This window comes from Nerophis lumbriciformis, linkage group LG06 (genome assembly GCF_033978685.3).
Source record: "Nerophis lumbriciformis linkage group LG06, RoL_Nlum_v2.1, whole genome shotgun sequence".
Lineage (NCBI taxonomy): Eukaryota > Metazoa > Chordata > Actinopteri > Syngnathiformes > Syngnathidae > Nerophis > Nerophis lumbriciformis.
Genome location: NC_084553.2, coordinates 2190951 through 2208450, shown reverse-complemented (window position 1 = coordinate 2208450; position 17500 = coordinate 2190951). Strand labels below are relative to the sequence as shown.

General features: G+C 37.6%; 1 protein-coding gene across 1 annotated transcript in view; it reads left to right on the top strand.

The window, feature by feature from the left end:
* mmp15b (matrix metallopeptidase 15b) overlaps window positions 1–17500 on the top strand; it is a 56854-nt gene that overhangs the window by 27571 nt on the left and 11783 nt on the right. Inside the window, exons 5-6 of the mRNA XM_061963580.2 lie at window positions 15012–15173; window positions 17027–17223. Coding sequence (XP_061819564.1) covers window positions 15012–15173; window positions 17027–17223 — 359 coding nt within the window. The remainder of the gene's footprint in view (window positions 1–15011; window positions 15174–17026; window positions 17224–17500) is intronic.

Here is a 17500-nt window from a genome sequence, read left to right as displayed (position 1 = left end):
GAGGTTTGACATGTTGGATGTAAACAAGGTGCACAAATGTCAGCTGTTTGACATGTTGGATGTGAGGTTTGACACGTAGCCTAGCAACACACATTACATTCTTCTTCCTGTCGACGTGAGCGCTGCCATTGTTGGTGTTCCACTGCACGTGTGCGAACGGACGGCAGCAGCTGCTTCCTGTGCCACATGTCGTCTCCCGCACTAATCCACGGGGCCGTATCACGGATTCTGTGGTATCACCTTCCAAATCCTCCCCATTCAACACGTTCAGGGTGTGTCAGGGCGGGCGAAACAAGCGCTCCTACGAGCAAACCAACACAGCGTCCGTCCTTTGGGACTAATGCCTGCCTCCATGGCGGCAAATGATGAATGTTTTTGACATGTATTATTATCACTGGAGGACTGGAGGACATTGACTAGCTAAACATGCTACGTTACACCTAATAGGAGGATACAGGACGTCATGCTAACTGCTAAGCTAGAGCTCTCGAGTGCGGGTGGATCAATGCAAATATGGACAGTAACGATACTGAATATGGTATCAGTATATAGTCGATACTACAGTGGTTGATATCACCGTCCAGCAGACACGCTTTTCCGGTATTCTTGTTTTCTTGCCTGATTTATGAAAATAAATCATTGTCTTACCTGCACTGTGCCTCCGGAGTTCCGTCTGCATCTTGGGAAAATGATGCACGTATTAACCCTGCGACCACCGCATACTCCTTTTACATGTAGTGACCTGACTATTAGCCATATTGTTTTTATAAGCTCTAACGCAGAGGAACTACTTTTAGCGAGCTAACTGGCTAATGTTGCTATACTGACATGGATCTGCTGCATGGCCTCCGAGGTGGCGGAAGTTCATTCTAGATGATATATCGTGTCTCTCACCTGGATAATTGAAGGTTGTGGACATAATCTGACAAGTCGGTCAACTTTGACATCCAACTTAGACCCGGAGATGGCGAGAAAAGACACGAAAAAAACGCTCGATTGCGGCACTTTTTTTTCCATGAGGAATTGTTAATATGAACATCCCACCAGTCTTTATCCCAGTAAGAGCAGACATTGTACAGTAAGTGATTGTTTTATTATGTTTGTATATCTTGCTTACTGTTTGACTAAAGCTGCGTCTGTTTAACACACAGCTTCTAAAACTCTTACGTCATCCTCCTTATATTCAGGCTCAAAAATAGACGCTTCTGGATCATCATTTAGTCCCAAAGTAGTCTTTGTTGTCTCTCATCAAGTCTGTCATAATTATGAGACGCTACACTTTCAACCCTCATAAAAGGGTGTGGCTAATTTATGGATTTTTCTTGGCTGGCGGCCACAATGTAAATGCAGAGACATTTAAACGCTGCGGTCTTCAGGGTTTCCCGCAACGCTTTGTTGTTAAGGCGGCCGCCTTAACAACAAAGAGCCACCGCCTAAACTAAAGTCTTAAAATTTTTTTTTTAAATTGTACTTTTTTTTTTTTTTTTTTTTTTTTCCCGGACAGCAAAGCCCTGTCTGTCTGAGAGAAAGACAAGCATTATTGACCTACAGTTAACAACTAAGTTATTTCACTATACCTGTTTCTGTGTTGAAGCAGCAAAAAAGGACATTATGTTAAATGAAGAGTTTCTGTCTCTGATAGTTGATATAATAACGTAAGTGCATCATTAAGCCGACATGAACTCCATGGTGTTCAGGGATGAATAGTCTCTCCTTTTGCTATTGTACCATTTTTTTCAGCTATAGTTACATTAATCATCAGTAATGTAGCAGCCTAGTTTTGAATGGCAGGGTCCCTGCTATCACATGTTGATAAAAATATAACATTTACATAATAGAAATCAACTGCAGGCTTCCCAAATGCTGTAATAAATTAAGCATGATGTCAGCAAGTGGCCCCACTTTTAACTCTTTTTTACAAACGCTTATTTACAGTAAGTCATTAATTTGACTTAGTCATTATTTTGCCATAGTAAGTCAAAATAATGACATGCTTAGTATCTCAGGTAACTAGAGGTAACTAGGACTGTTTTGTTTTTACTTTACCGAAAAAAATGGAGATATATATCGTATATTGCCATTGTATGCTTCTTCACGCGACGAAGCCGGCCTACTTCACCACAGTGTGTAGTCTATTACCCCCCAGGCAGCGATGAGATGTAGACGTGATGGTGGCGGCTGGCCAAACTACAATTACACCGTACGCCCCCTTCTCCCTGGAGAGACACCACCTTAGCTAACAAATATTCTGGGCGAAACACTGTTTGTTTCTGCGATGGTGCTGCAGTGTCCTTCCATTTAGTAGAAGTGCCATTTTCACTCTTCTAGCCGTTTATAGCGTTTCTACTGGTATGGACTCCTCATTCGTCACTCCAAGCAACGTTTGTAAGTTTTACAATATAACTACAACTATTCTTACTTACTAAAGTATCCCATGTAAGTTTTACAATATAACTACAACTATTCTTACTTACTAAAGCGTCCCATGTAAGTTTTACAATATAACTACAACTATTCTTACTTACTAAAGTGTCTCATGTAAGTTTTACAATATAACTACAACTATTCTTACTTACTAAAGCGTCCCATGTAAGTTTTACAATATAACTAAAACTAATCTTACTTACTAAAGCGTCCCATGTAAGTTTTACAATATAACTAAAACTATTCTTACTTACTAAAGCGTCCCATGTAAGTTTTACAATATAACTAAAACTAATCTTACTTACTAAAGCGTCCCATGTAAGTTTTACAATATAACTAAAACTATTCTTACTTACTAAAGCGTCCCATGTAAGTTTTACAATATAACTAAAACTATTCTTACTTACTAAAGCGTCCCATGTAAGTTTTATAATATAACTAAAACTAATCTTACTTACTAAAGCGTCCCATGTACGTTTTACAATATAACTAAAACTATTCATACTTACTAAAGCGTCCCATGTAAGTTTTACAATATAACTACAACTATTCTTACTTACTAAAGTGTCCCATGTAAGTTTTACAATATAACAACAACTATTCTTACTTACTAAAGCAACCCATGTAAGTTTTACAATATAATTAAAACCATTCTTACTTACTAAAGCATCCCATGTAAGTTTTACAATATAACTAAAACCATTCTTACTTACTAAAGTGTCCCATGTAAGTTTTACAATATAACTAAAACTATTCTTACTTACTAAAGTGTCCCATGTAAGTTTTACAATATAACTACAACTATTCTTACTTACTAAAGTGTCCCATGTAAGTTTTACAATATAACTAAAACTATTCTTACTTACTAAAGCGTCCCATGTAAGTTTTATAATATAACTAAAACTAATCTTACTTACTAAAGCGTCCCATGTAAGTTTTACAATATAACTACAACTATTCTTACTTGATAAAGTGTCCCATGTAAGTTTTACAATATAACTAAAAAACTATTCTTACTTACTAAAGTGTCCCATGTAAGTTTTACAATATAACTACAACTATTCTTACTTACTAAAGTGTCCCATGTAAGTTTTACAATATAACTACAACTATTCTTACTTACTAAAGCGTCCCATGTAAGTTTTATAATATAACTAAAACTAATCTTACTTACTAAAGCGTCCCATGTAAGTTTTACAATATAACTAAAACTATTCTTACTTACTAAAGCGTCCCATGTAAGTTTTACAATATAACTAAAACTATTCTTACTTACTAAAGCGTCCCATGTAAGTTTTACAATATAACTAAAAAACTATTCTTACTTACTAAAGTGTCCCATGTAAGTTTTACAATATAACTACAACTATTCTTACTTACTAAAGTGTCCCATGTAAGTTTTACAATATAACTTAAACTATTCTTACTTACTAAAGCATCCCATGTAAGTTTTACAATATAACTAAAACTAATCTTACTTACTAAAGCGTCCCATGTACGTTTTACAATATAACTAAAACTATTCATACTTACTAAAGCGTCCCATGTAAGTTTTACAATATAACTACAACTATTCTTACTTACTAAAGTGTCCCATGTAAGTTTTACAATATAACTACAACTATTCTTACTTACTAAAGCAACCCATGTAAGTTTTACAATATAATTAAAACCATTCTTACTTACTAAAGCGTCCCATGTAAGTTTTACAATATAACTAAAACCATTCTTACTTACTAAAGTGTCCCATGTAAGTTTTACAATATAACTAAAACTATTCTTACTTACTAAAGTGTCCCATGTAAGTTTTACAATATAACTACAACTATTCTTACTTACTAAAGTGTCCCATGTAAGTTTTACAATATAACTAAAACTATTCTTACTTACTAAAGCGTCCCATGTAAGTTTTATAATATAACTAAAACTAATCTTACTTACTAAAGCGTCCCATGTAAGTTTTACAATATAACTACAACTATTCTTACTTGATAAAGTGTCCCATGTAAGTTTTACAATATAACTAAAAAACTATTCTTACTTACTAAAGCGTCCCATGTAAGTTTTACAATATAACTACAACTATTCTTACTTACTAAAGTGTCCCATGTAAGTTTTACAATATAACTACAACTATTCTTACTTACTAAAGCGTCCCATGTAAGTTTTATAATATAACTAAAACTAATCTTACTTACTAAAGCGTCCCATGTAAGTTTTACAATATAACTAAAACTATTCTTACTTACTAAAGCGTCCCATGTAAGTTTTACAATATAACTAAAACTATTCTTACTTACTAAAGCGTCCCATGTAAGTTTTACAATATAACTAAAAAACTATTCTTACTTACTAAAGTGTCCCATGTAAGTTTTACAATATAACTACAACTATTCTTACTTACTAAAGTGTCCCATGTAAGTTTTACAATATAACTTAAACTATTCTTACTTACTAAAGCATCCCATGTAAGTTTTACAATATAACTAAAACCATTCTTACTTACTAAAGCGTCCCATGTAAGTTTTACAATATAACTACAACTATTCTTACTTACTAAAGCGTCCCATGTAAGTTTTACAATATAACTACAACTATTCTTACTTACTAAAGTGTCCCATGTAAGTTTTACAATATAACTAAAAAACTATTCTTACTTACTAAAGTGTCCCATGTAAGTTTTACAATATAACTAAAACTAATCTTACTTACTAAAGCGTCCCATGTAAGTTTTACAATATAACTAAAACCATTCTTACTTACTAAAGCGTCCCATGTAAGTTTTACAATATAACTAAAACCATTCTTACTTACTAAAGCGTCCCATGTAAGTTTTACAATATAACTAAAAAACTATTCTTACTTACTAAAGTGTCCCATGTAAGTTTTACAATATAACTAAAACCATTCTTACTTACTAAAGCGTCCCATGTAAGTTTTACAATATAACTAAAACCATTCTTACTTACTAAAGCGTCCCATGTAAGTTTTACAATATAACTAAAAAACTATTCTTACTTACTAAAGTGTCCCATGTAAGTTTTACAATATAACTACAACTATTCTTACTTACTAAAGTGTCCCATGTAAGTTTTACAATATAACTAAAACTATTCTTACTTACTAAAGCGTCCCATGTAAGTTTTATAATATAACTAAAATTAATCTTTCTTACTAAAGCGTCCGATGTAAGTTTTACAATATAACTAAAACTATTCTTACTTACTAAAGCGTCCCATGTAAGTTTTACAATATAACTAAAACTATTCTTACTTACTAAAGTGTCCCATGTAAGTTTTACAATATAACTACAACTATTATTACTTACTAAAGCGTCCCATGTAAGTTTTACAATATAACTAAAACCATTCTTACTTACTAAAGCGTCCCATGTAAGTTTTACAATATAACTACAACTATTCTTACTTACTAAAGTGTCCCATGTAAGTTTTACAATATAACTAAAACCATTCTTACTTACTAAAGCGTCCCATGTAAGTTTTACAATATAACTACAACTATTATTACTTACTAAAGCGTCCCATGTAAGTTTTACAATATAACTAAAACCATTCTTACTTACTAAAGCATCCCATGTAAGTTTTACAATATAACTACAACTATTCTTACTTACTAAAGTGTCCCATGTAAGTTTTACAATATAACTAAAACCATTCTTACTTACTAAAGCGTCCCATGTAAGTTTTACAATATAACTAAAACTATTCTTACTTACTAAAGCGTCCCATGTGTTACGTCTGTAGGAGTGTTTTCATGCATATTTGTACCTGCTATTGTAATGTAATTAGCATTTAGCACTAGCTAACATGCTAACACGATTACGAGTGTCTGTGTCGGTGTTATTAACTTGCATTCTTTTTGGATGGTTTCACTTTCACAAATTCCTCAATAAAGTGGGTCCATGACAGCTAGTTAATACAAACCAGGCTGGTGACCTAAGAAAGACTAGTACTGGACTATAAGTGGCTACATTTGGCGTGACGCACCTTCACCAGAACACCGTGGCAGCAGAATAGACGGAGACGAGCGTGTGAGTCGGCCATTCTTGGCGGCGGCGTGCGGTCGTCGGGTTCCGCTGGCGGCGCCCCACAAAGACACAAAGCTTCAGACGGGTCGGTCCACGGGAACTTTGCCGGGACATTCACGAGTCCGGCTTCTTCTCTACCGGCACCCCGGTCGCCATGGTTACCTGACAAAGGCCTCTTTATCTGCACTCTTCATTACCTCTTGGCTGGCCTGGCCTGCACGTCTTCTTCATGCATTCATGTGACTCCCTGCATGTGTGTGTGTGTGTGTGTGTGTGTGTGTGTGTGTGTGTGTGTGTGTTCCTGTATTTCTATTCTTCTTGAGACACCAACAAGGAAAGGTACCTTCCATATGAGGACCGGTGAACAATTTAGTAGCGAAATAACGGTCCCTATACGGAAAAGCATTGCATCTGATAGAGCACCCCCCGCCACCCTGTAAGGGACAAGCGGTAGAAAATGGATGGATGGATCATTTGCACCCCTGCTGGTGAAATCTATCAAAATGAGGGTGGTCCCAAAAAGGAAGGATTTTTTCAAATGGACTGTGTGTCGCTTTTAAAAGTGCTCCCCCTCTGGTCAACGTATGAAATAACAAGTGTGTGTGTAAGAAATTGAAATGCGCCCCCTTTGGGCCAAAATGAATAAAATAAATATGTATATAGAGACATACTGTGATAACTTGAAGTAAATAATGAAGATTAAAAAACAATTAAAGCTGCAAGCAGCATTGGTCGGGCCCGCGTATTTGGCAGGTCCTAGTCCTAAATGTCCCAATACTTTTGTCCAGTGCTAGTCCTAAGTGTCCCAATACTTTTGTCTACTTTTAGTCCGAATTGTCCCAAGACTTTTGTGTAGTGTACCTACCTTGTCTGCATTGTGTGGGCACGCTGGTGCTTCCTGCTTTTAAGCAGCCATCTTAAAAAAACAGCAGCGCAGCAGCATCTGCGCAGCGGGTCTTTGAAGGGTCATAAAATCAAAACCGGAGCAGTTAGAAAAAAAGCGCTTCTGTCATTGTAATCACAAGGGTTCAATCTCTCTCCTGTGTTAGTTTGAAGGCGAAACGACAAACGCGCTCAGAGGAGATCGTTTTTGAAGGAAGGTGACCGGTTTTTACAAAAAATTTGTTTGGAAGGGGGAATAGCAAACTTGCTGGGGGTTGTCAATTTATGAAATGTAGGTCTAAGTGAGACCTACGGAGAGGTTTTTGTTTCATGTCTCTCCGACCTTCCCAGTGGGAGTTACAGGCAGTTTTGTCATTTTTTTCTTCCGAGGAGCAGTTTTTTTCTCCGTTTTATTCAAAAATTGCTGTAGAGCGCAATTTTTAAATTTGGTGTTAGGTTTTTTTATTAGATCGCAATTTTTGCCAGTCCTGATGTGTGTGTTCAGTTCGGTGAGTTTTGAAGCGTGTTAAGGGGGTCAAATTACAGCTCAAAGAGGCAAAAGTGACTGTTTTTAGTACTTTTTTGTCTTGAAGGGGGAATTGCCAACTTCCTGTTGATTTCTGCCCGATGATATACAATTATGAAAACTAGGTCTAAGTCAGACCTACATACAGGTTTTTATTTCTTTCATGTCTCTCCGATCTTCCTAGTGGGAGATATAGGCAGTCTAGTTTTTTTTTTTTCCTAGGGGGCGCTAAAGCACAATTTTGAGATTTGGGGTTCGTTTTTTAAAAAAAAAAAAAAAAGGTAATTTTCGCACGTCCTGATGTGTGGGTCAAATATGGTGAGTTTTGAAGCATGTTAAGTGGGTCAAATTACAGTTGAATGTGGCGGCGGAAGAATAAAGAATAATAAAACCTTACAAATACAATAGGTCCTTATGTCCCATTGCATAAGGACTCCCAAAGGGAGTCCTTATACAATGGGCCATGCGGGCCCTAATAAAACCTTAGAAATTCAATAGGTCCTTATGTCCCATTGCATAAGGACTCCCTGTGGGAGTCCTTATGCAATGGGCCATGCGGGCCCTAATTACAAACAATAAATAAACAAAACTAATGTGTCAACTTTTTTGTTATAAAATTGGGAAAAATTCTCGTTTTCTTTCTGTTTCTGTAATATTGCAATATTATCTTGTAAAATGTTTACTTTTTTTATGGTATATTATTACTTTTTGATGCAAAATGGTGACATTTGTCATAAAACAATTCAGACTTTTGTCACAATATTGCCAATTTTGTTTCTTGTTCTTGTAAAATAGTGACATTGACAAATGATGACTTTTGTCATAAATTTTGCCAAGTAAAATTCCGATTATTATTATAATATCGCCAACACTTTTAAGTTTTCTTATAAAATTGTGACTTGTCGAGTAAAATGACGAGTCTTTTCATAAAATTGCCAAAATGTTAAGCTTTTCTTGTAAAATTGCGACTGTTATTGAGTAAAATTCCCACTTTTATCATAATATTGCACAAATGTTCAGTTTTTCTTGTCAAATGTTGACTTGCGTTGAGTAAAATGACGACTTTTATTATAATACTGACAACATTCTAAGTTTTTCTTGTGAAATTCCAACTCATTTTTCACAACAAGCCTGTTTATATTTGCATAGTATGTATATATTATTAATGTTGTAAATACACTTCTTTATATATCTAGAAAGGCTGGTCCTAAAGACGGAGGCATTTTTATCAGGTCTCAAGAAGGTGTTGCGTTTTGGACCAGTTGTTCCTCCCAGGGAATTCAAGTCACAATTCGCTCCCAAGTTCTTTCCGACACTTAAAGCTGAGTTGAAAAACCACCAGAGACAGAATAGGTATTTTGTTGTATATTCTCAAAGCTTTGCCAATATACATTTTGATTGAGACCAGTCTAACCCTAGAACCTTCTATCGCGCCTCCCAAAATGGTCTGTCTTCCCAACGCCAAAAACCTCTCTTTCCTTCCCCCTCCCTAGCCATAACACAAGCACAACGTCTCCCTAGCCATAATACATTCCAAAGAACTCATGGTTAACACACAGAGTTTGCTTGCTGACAGAGCATCAAGAGAAGAAGTGGAAAACACCAGCTGTTTTCAAATATGACAAAGAAATGGAAGAAGTACAACTTAAATTCGGATATATGTAAATATCTGCCTCCGCCATCACATTCCTGTCTGTCACACTCCGTAGCCATTGTGTCTTTTGTCTCAGAATTTATCTTACGAAGGGCCTCAAACCCGTTACTCAGAATTTATCGTACCGTACGAAGGGCTTCAAACCCGTTACTCAGAATTTATCGTACAGTACGAAGGGCCTCAAACCCGTTACTCATTTAGGCGACGACCAATGACCCAGGGTGAGCTACACCCAACTATTACCGTATTTTCCGCACTATAAGGCGCACCGGATTATTAGCCGCACCTTCTATGAATTACATATTTCATAATTTTGTCCACCAATAAGCCGCCCCGGACTATAAGCCGCGCCTAGGCTGCGCTAAAGTGAATGTCAAAAAAATGCTGCGCTAAAGTGAATGTCAAAAAAACAGTCAGATAGTTCAGTCAAACTTTAATAATATATTGAAAACCAGCGTTCTAACAACTCTGTCCCAAAATGTACGCAAATGTGCAATCACAAACATAGTAAAATTCAAAATGGTGTAGAGCAATAGTAACATAATGTTGCTCGAACGTTAATGTCACAACACACAAAATAAACATAGCGCTCACCTTCTGAAGTTATTCTTCATTCGTAAATCCTTCGAATTCTTCGTCTTCGGTGTCCGAATTGAAAAGTTGCGCAAGCGTGGTATCCAAAATGGCCGGTTCCGTCTCGTCGAAGTCATCGGGAGTCAGTGTCGCTGTTGTTCTGTGAATCCTGCCTTCCGGAAAGCTCGGACCACAGTTGTGACCGAAATATCTGCCCAGGCATTTACGATCCACTGGCAAATGTTGGCGTATGTCGTCCGAGGCTGTCTGCCCGTCTTAGTGAAGGTGTGTTCGCCTTCGGAGCTGTGTGAAAAAAGCCACCCGGCCTCTTCGCGTAAACTTCCCTTAACCACTCGCTCATCTTTTCTTCATCCATCCATCCCTTCGAGTTAGCTTTTATGATGACGCCGGCTGGAAAGGTCTCTTTTGGATGGGTGGAAGTTAGCATGGCAAGCTAGAACCACAGTGAAGGATGACTTCTCATTCCCTGTGGAGCGAATATTCACCGTACGTGCTCCCGTTCCACAGTGCGGTTCAGTTGCTGTGAAATACGGTAGTAATCCGTGTGCGGATGGAGAGATTGCGTCTTTTTATGAACCGGATCGCTTAGTAGGAGCCATTTTGTGGTCTTTACAGATGTAAACAGGAAATGAAACGTACGGTGATATCCGCGCGTTTTTTCTTCTTCTTCCGGGGGCGGGTAGAAGAAGAAGCGCTTCCTGTTCTATGGGGGCGGATGCTTTCCTTGGCGGTTGCTTGCGTAGAAGAAGAAGCGCTTCCTGTTCTACCGGGAAAAAAGATGGCGGCTGTTTACCGAAGTTGCGAGATCGAAACTTTATGAAAATGAATCGTAATAAAGCGCACCGGGTTATAAGGCGCACTGTCAGCTTTTGAGAACATTTGTGGTTTTTAGGTGCGCCTTATAGTGCGGAAAATACGGTAGTTTATTCGTCAATGAAACTGCCCGTCACGGTAGTCGAGACACAATAGCGCAAGATGACCACTTATTTACAGCTTTTTATGTAATGGCGGACAAGGGAGAAATGCAATCAATCCATCAAAATGTCCACTCTCACATCCCCGTCTCGTACAAAACACCTACTCTGTGTCTGGGTCACATGTTAGGATGGACGTTAGCCGCTAGCTAGCTAGCCATGTCTTAAAGCAGCTCTTCCTGAGGGTGTTTCAGTGTTATAACTTCACCTTTATCTTGACTTTTTACACCAAAATGTGTCCATTCTCCTTTTTCTGTCTACACACTGTGTCTGCTTGTAAGTACTCTGTGTGTGTGCGCTGCCCAACATGCTCCTCTGCTCCAAAAACCAGCAATGTCACCACGTGACGTCATGCCCGCTACTTATCAAACAGATTCATTAGTACCGCAATACTATACTAGTAGCGGTATACTATACTAGTAGCGGTATACTATACTAGTACCGCGATACTATACTAGTACCGCGATACTATACTAGTAGCAGTATACTATACTAGTACCGCGATACTATACTAGTACCGCGATACTATACTAGTAGCGGTATACTATACTAGTACCGGGATACTATACTAGTACTGCAATACTATACTAGTAGCGATATACTATACTAGTACTGCAATACTATACTAGTAGCGATATACTATACTAGTACCGCAATACTATACTAGTACCGTGATACTATACTAGTAGCGGTATACTATACTAGTACCGCAATACTATACTAGTACTGCAATACTATACTGGTAGCGATATACTATACTAGTACCGTGATACTATACTAGTAACGGTATACTATACTAGTACCGCGATACTATACTAGTACTGCAATACTATACTAGTACCGCAATACTATACTAGTACCGTGATACTATACTAGTAGCGGTATACTATACTAGTACCGCGATACTATACTAGTACTGCAATACTATACTAGTAGCGATATACTATACTAGTACCGCGATACTATACTAGTACTGCAATACTATACTAGTAGCGATATACTATACTAGTACCGTGATACTATACTAGTACTGCAATACTATACTAGTAGCGATATACTATACTAGTACCGCGATACTATACTAGTACCGTGATACTATACTAGTAGCGGTATACTATACTAGTACCGTGACACTATACTAGTACCGCAATACGATACTAATAGAGGTATACTATACTAGTACTGCAATACTATACTAGTAGCGATATACTATACTAGTACCGTGATACTATACTAGTACCGTGATACTATACTAGTAGCGGTATACTATACTAGTACCGTGATACTATCCTAGTACTGCAATACTATACTAGTAGCGATATACTATACTAGTACCGCGATACTATACAAGTACCGCGATACTATACTGGTAGCGGTATACTATACTAGTACCGCGATACTATACTAGTAGCGGTATACTATACTAGTACCGTGACACTATACTAGTACCGCGATACTATACTAGTACCGCAATACTATACTAGTACCTCAATACTATGCTAGTACTGCAATACTATACTAGTAGCGGTATACTATACTAGTACCGCAATACTATGCTAGTACTGCAATACTATACTAGTAGCGGTATACTATACTAGTACCGTGACACTATACTAGTACCGCGATACTATACTAGTACCGCAATACTATACTAGTACCGCAATACTATGCTAGTACTGCAATACTATACTAGCAGCGGTATACTATACTAGTAGCGGTATACCTTACAACCCTAGCACAAAGAAAAGTACAGATTATTGGTACTGTTGAGAACCGGTATCAATTCCCAGGCATTGGTACCGTATCGTGTGGTCCCTGATTGGCATCATTATTGTTGTAGGAGTGTATCATTTCATCATTATTGTTGTAGGAGTGTAAACATGTGCATCATTTCATATCCATGCTGCTCTCATTATATATATATAATAAAAACAGTTTTATGTTGAGTTATAAATATGAACCCAGTAATCAGTCTTTGACATACATATGGTTTCTCTCTTGTCTGGAACGCATTAGTTTGTCGTGTCTGTGTTCAGCTCTCTGATCTTTGGGAAGGCAGGAGTCACACAAGCGCTGATAAGGTTTTGCTGCGAGAAGAGAAAGAAGCCAAAGAAAAAGCAGAAAAGTGATGTCATGCGTGAGACTTTAAAGCTGTCGCCGGCGAAGTCAGAGGTCACTTGAAGCATGTGACCCCCCCGCCCTGTTGGGTGAAGTGGTGCCGCCTGAATGCCAGCAGCACACACGCCAGGACAAGGATGGCGTGCGATGATGTCTTAGGTGACCTCACGGAGGTCAGAAGAAAGACTTCCTGCTGCACGTGATCACAATCATCAACTGGAGATTTCTTCCAGATTGTCTCAAACACGTCTTCTTCATCACCATCACTACTTCTTACAACAACAACACATTATCTTTACATCATATTCAGTATGTCTTCAAAAATACATCCATCCTCAGCCTTTAGTACTACTATTACTATTACTAGTACTACTACTAGTATACTGTGTGTTAGCTTCAATGCTAATGAGCTTTTGTCTCCAATTGTGTACTTTCTAACATTTACACTCTAACTCTGCAATAACATAAAACATGTCATATATCACATATAATAACATAAAACATGTCATATATCACATACAATAACATAATACATGTCATATATCACATACCAGGCCCGGCCCTAACCAATCTGGCGCCCTAGGCAAGATTTTAGGTGGCGCCCCCCCCCCACATCGGCGGTGAAGTGTATATACTCACAAGAAACCGAATAGCTTTGTCTTTGACCTTTTTTTTACTTAAAGAAAGCAAATTAACAATCAGAATAGTTAACAAGATAAAAAAAAAAAAAGAATAAATAAATGAATGCAAAAAATAAAAAATGAATATATGAAATACAATATTTTTTACATACATATTGCTTAATTAACATTAATGATGTGCACTTTAACAACTAGGCTTACAACTATACCTAATGGGTGGAAAAGTGACTATTACCTGCAGGGCAAACATTAGCTAACCAGAAGGCAATAATGTAAACAAAAAACACCTGCTTAAAAGATCTAATACAAATGTCCCTGAGGAATGTAAGGTGGGAGTACTGTAATTACCTAATGTTACATTATTATTTTCCATAACAATTTAGCCCCCTCCACAATATTAACCCGACGTTAAAACAGAACTAGCTATTTATTGATTAGCAATTGCCGAGTCATGTAACATTAGCTTAATGCTAAAAAGCCAGGTTACTATCACATTCTGTAACAGACAAATAACTTCATGTAGGCTAACGTTACCTACCTGCTACCTCTGTCTTTTCTCGTTTCTCCTCCTCTTCTTTTCTCTTTTTTCTTCCCTGGGCACCTGACACTTTTGGCCGTTTTGACATCTTGTGTTGATTTTTTGATGTGGTGACGTCCAAAAAGAGTCATGATACGGGAAGGGAGGGGGCGCGTAATATTGTAACAAATAATATTTCTATTATATAGGCTTTACTTTGCATTTTAATTAACGTGGGATTATTTTTTGTATTTAGAAATAATAGTACCAACTTTTTTATTTTTTTTCTCCAACATTTGTGGCACTGGCGTGGCGCCCCCTGATGGACGGCGCCCTTAGCATTTGCCTATACGGCCTATGCCACGGGCCGGCCCTGACACATACAATAACATAATACATGTCATATATCACATTCAATAACATAATACATGTCATATATCACATACAATAACATAATACATGTCATATATCACATACAATAACATAATACATGTCATATATCACATTCAATAACATAATACATGTCATATATCACATACAATAACATAATACATGTCATATATCTGGTATGTTGATGTAGCTAGTTAGTGGAAATACAAAGCCGTACACTAAATGTTTGCAATCTCCCACCAGGCAACGACCTCTTCCTGGTTGCCATCCATGAGCTGGGCCACGCCTTAGGTCTGGAACATTCCCACAACCCTCTGGCCATCATGGCGCCCTTCTACCAGTGGATGGAGACTCAGGACTTCCAGTTACCTGACGACGACCGCAGAGGCATTCAGCAGATCTATGGTGAGTACTTCTACTCCTAACTAACCAGTACTAACTAACTGTTACAAACAGACTAGTACCAACCAACCAGTACAAACTAAACAGTACAAACTAACCAGACCAAACTAACCGGTACAAACTAACTAGTACAAACTAACCTGTACAGACTAACTAGTACAAACTAACTGCTACAAATTACACGTACAAAATAACCGGTGCAATCTAAACAGTACAAACTAACTAGTACAAACTAGCCAGTACTAACTAACCAGTACAAACTAACTAGCCCAAAGTCATACAAACTAACTAGCCCAAAGCTAACTAGTACAAACTAACCTGTACGGACTAACTAGTACAAACTAACTGCTGCAAACTACAACTACAAAATAACCAGTACAAAATAACCTTTGGAATCTAAACATACTAACTAACTAACTAGCCCAAACTAACTGGTACAAACTAACCTGCATGAACTAGTACAAACTAACTGCTACAAACAAACTACACCAAACTAACCAATACAAACTAACTACACCAAACTAACCAATGCAAAACGACTACCTCAACCTAACTACCCTAAACGAACCAGTACAAACTAACTACACCATGCTTAGCAATACAAACTAACTACCTCAAACTAACAACCTCAAACTAACTACCCCAAACAGACCAGTACAAACTACAAGTACAAACTTTAAATACAATCTAACCAGTTCAAACTAACCAGTACGAGCTAAATAGTAGAAACTAACAGGTACAAACTAAATACTACAAAAAACCCTGTTATAAACTAACCAGTACAAACTAAATAGTACAAAGTACCCAGTACAAACTAACCGGTACACACTAAATAGCAAAGTACCCGGTACAATCTAACCGCTAAAAAGTAAATAGTACAAACTAACCGTTACAAACTAACTAGTACAATGTAAATAGTACAAACTAACCAACACAAAGTAAGGAGCACAGTGTAAATAGTACAAAGTAACCAGTACAAAGTAAATAGCACCAAGTAACTAGTACAGAGTAACTTATACAAAATAACTAGTACAAAGTACCAATACACGTAAACAGTGCAATGTATATAGTACAATGTAACTTGTACCAAGTAAACAGCACAAAGTAACCAGTACAAAGTACATAGTACAATGTAACTAGTACACTGTAACTAGTACAATGCAAAGAATGCATAGTACAATATAACTAGTACAGACAACTAGCACAAAATACATAGTGGCATGTAACTAGTACACAATAACTAGTATAAAGTAACTAGTACAATGTTTGAAGTATAAAAGTAACTAGTAAAAAGTAACCAGTATAAAATAACTAGTATAATGTAAATAGTGCAAAATAACTAGTACAAAGCACATAGTGCCAAGTAACTAGTAGTACGTAAATAGTACATAGTATAAAACTAGTACAAAGTAACTAGTACAATGTAAATAGTGCCAAGTAACTAGTACAAAGTAACTACTGCATAGTGCATGGTAACTAGTACAAAGTACATAGTGCAAATTAACTAGTACAAAGTGCATAGTACCAATTAACTAGTGCCAAGTAACCAGTACAAAGTAACCAGTACATAGTGCCGAGTAACTAGTACAAAGGTACAAAGTATGTACTACAAAGTAACCAGTACAAAGTATTTAGCACAAAGTACATAGTGCCAAATAAGTAGTATAAAGTACATAGTTGCAAGTAACTAGTACAACGTAACCAGTACAAAGTAACTAGTACATAGTGCAAAGTAACTAATACAAAGTAACCAGCACAATGTAACTACTACAAAGTAACCAGTACAAAGTACAGAGTAACTAGTACAGAGTAACTAGTAGAGCGAGAAGTTGACGGGGGTGGTGATGTGTGCACAGGTACAACTGACAGCAGGCCCACACAGGCCCTGCCCACTGTGACCCCGCGTCACCCAGAGCCCAGACCACCTCCCAGTCCTCCTCGTCAGCCGGAGCGACCAAGGACCACAGACAGACCAGACCACTACGGACCTGACATCTGTGAAGGCAACTTTGACACGGTGGCCATGCTGAGGGGAGAGATGTTTGTCTTCAAGGTGAGGAGTGGGTTCTTTTCTACTGCAATGACTTTACATTAAGTCATATTTCAGTGGGGCATTGTGGGTAACATCAAGTGTGTCGCCGCTAATAACGCTGCTGTGGTCGCTGCTAATAACGCTGCTGTGGTCGCTGCTAATAACGCTGCTGTGGTCGCCGCTAATAACGCTGCTGTGGTCACTGCTAATAACGCTGCTGTGGTCGCCGCTAATAACGCTGCTGTGGTCGCCGCTAATAACGCTGCTGTGGTCGCTGCTAATAACGCTGCTGTGGTCG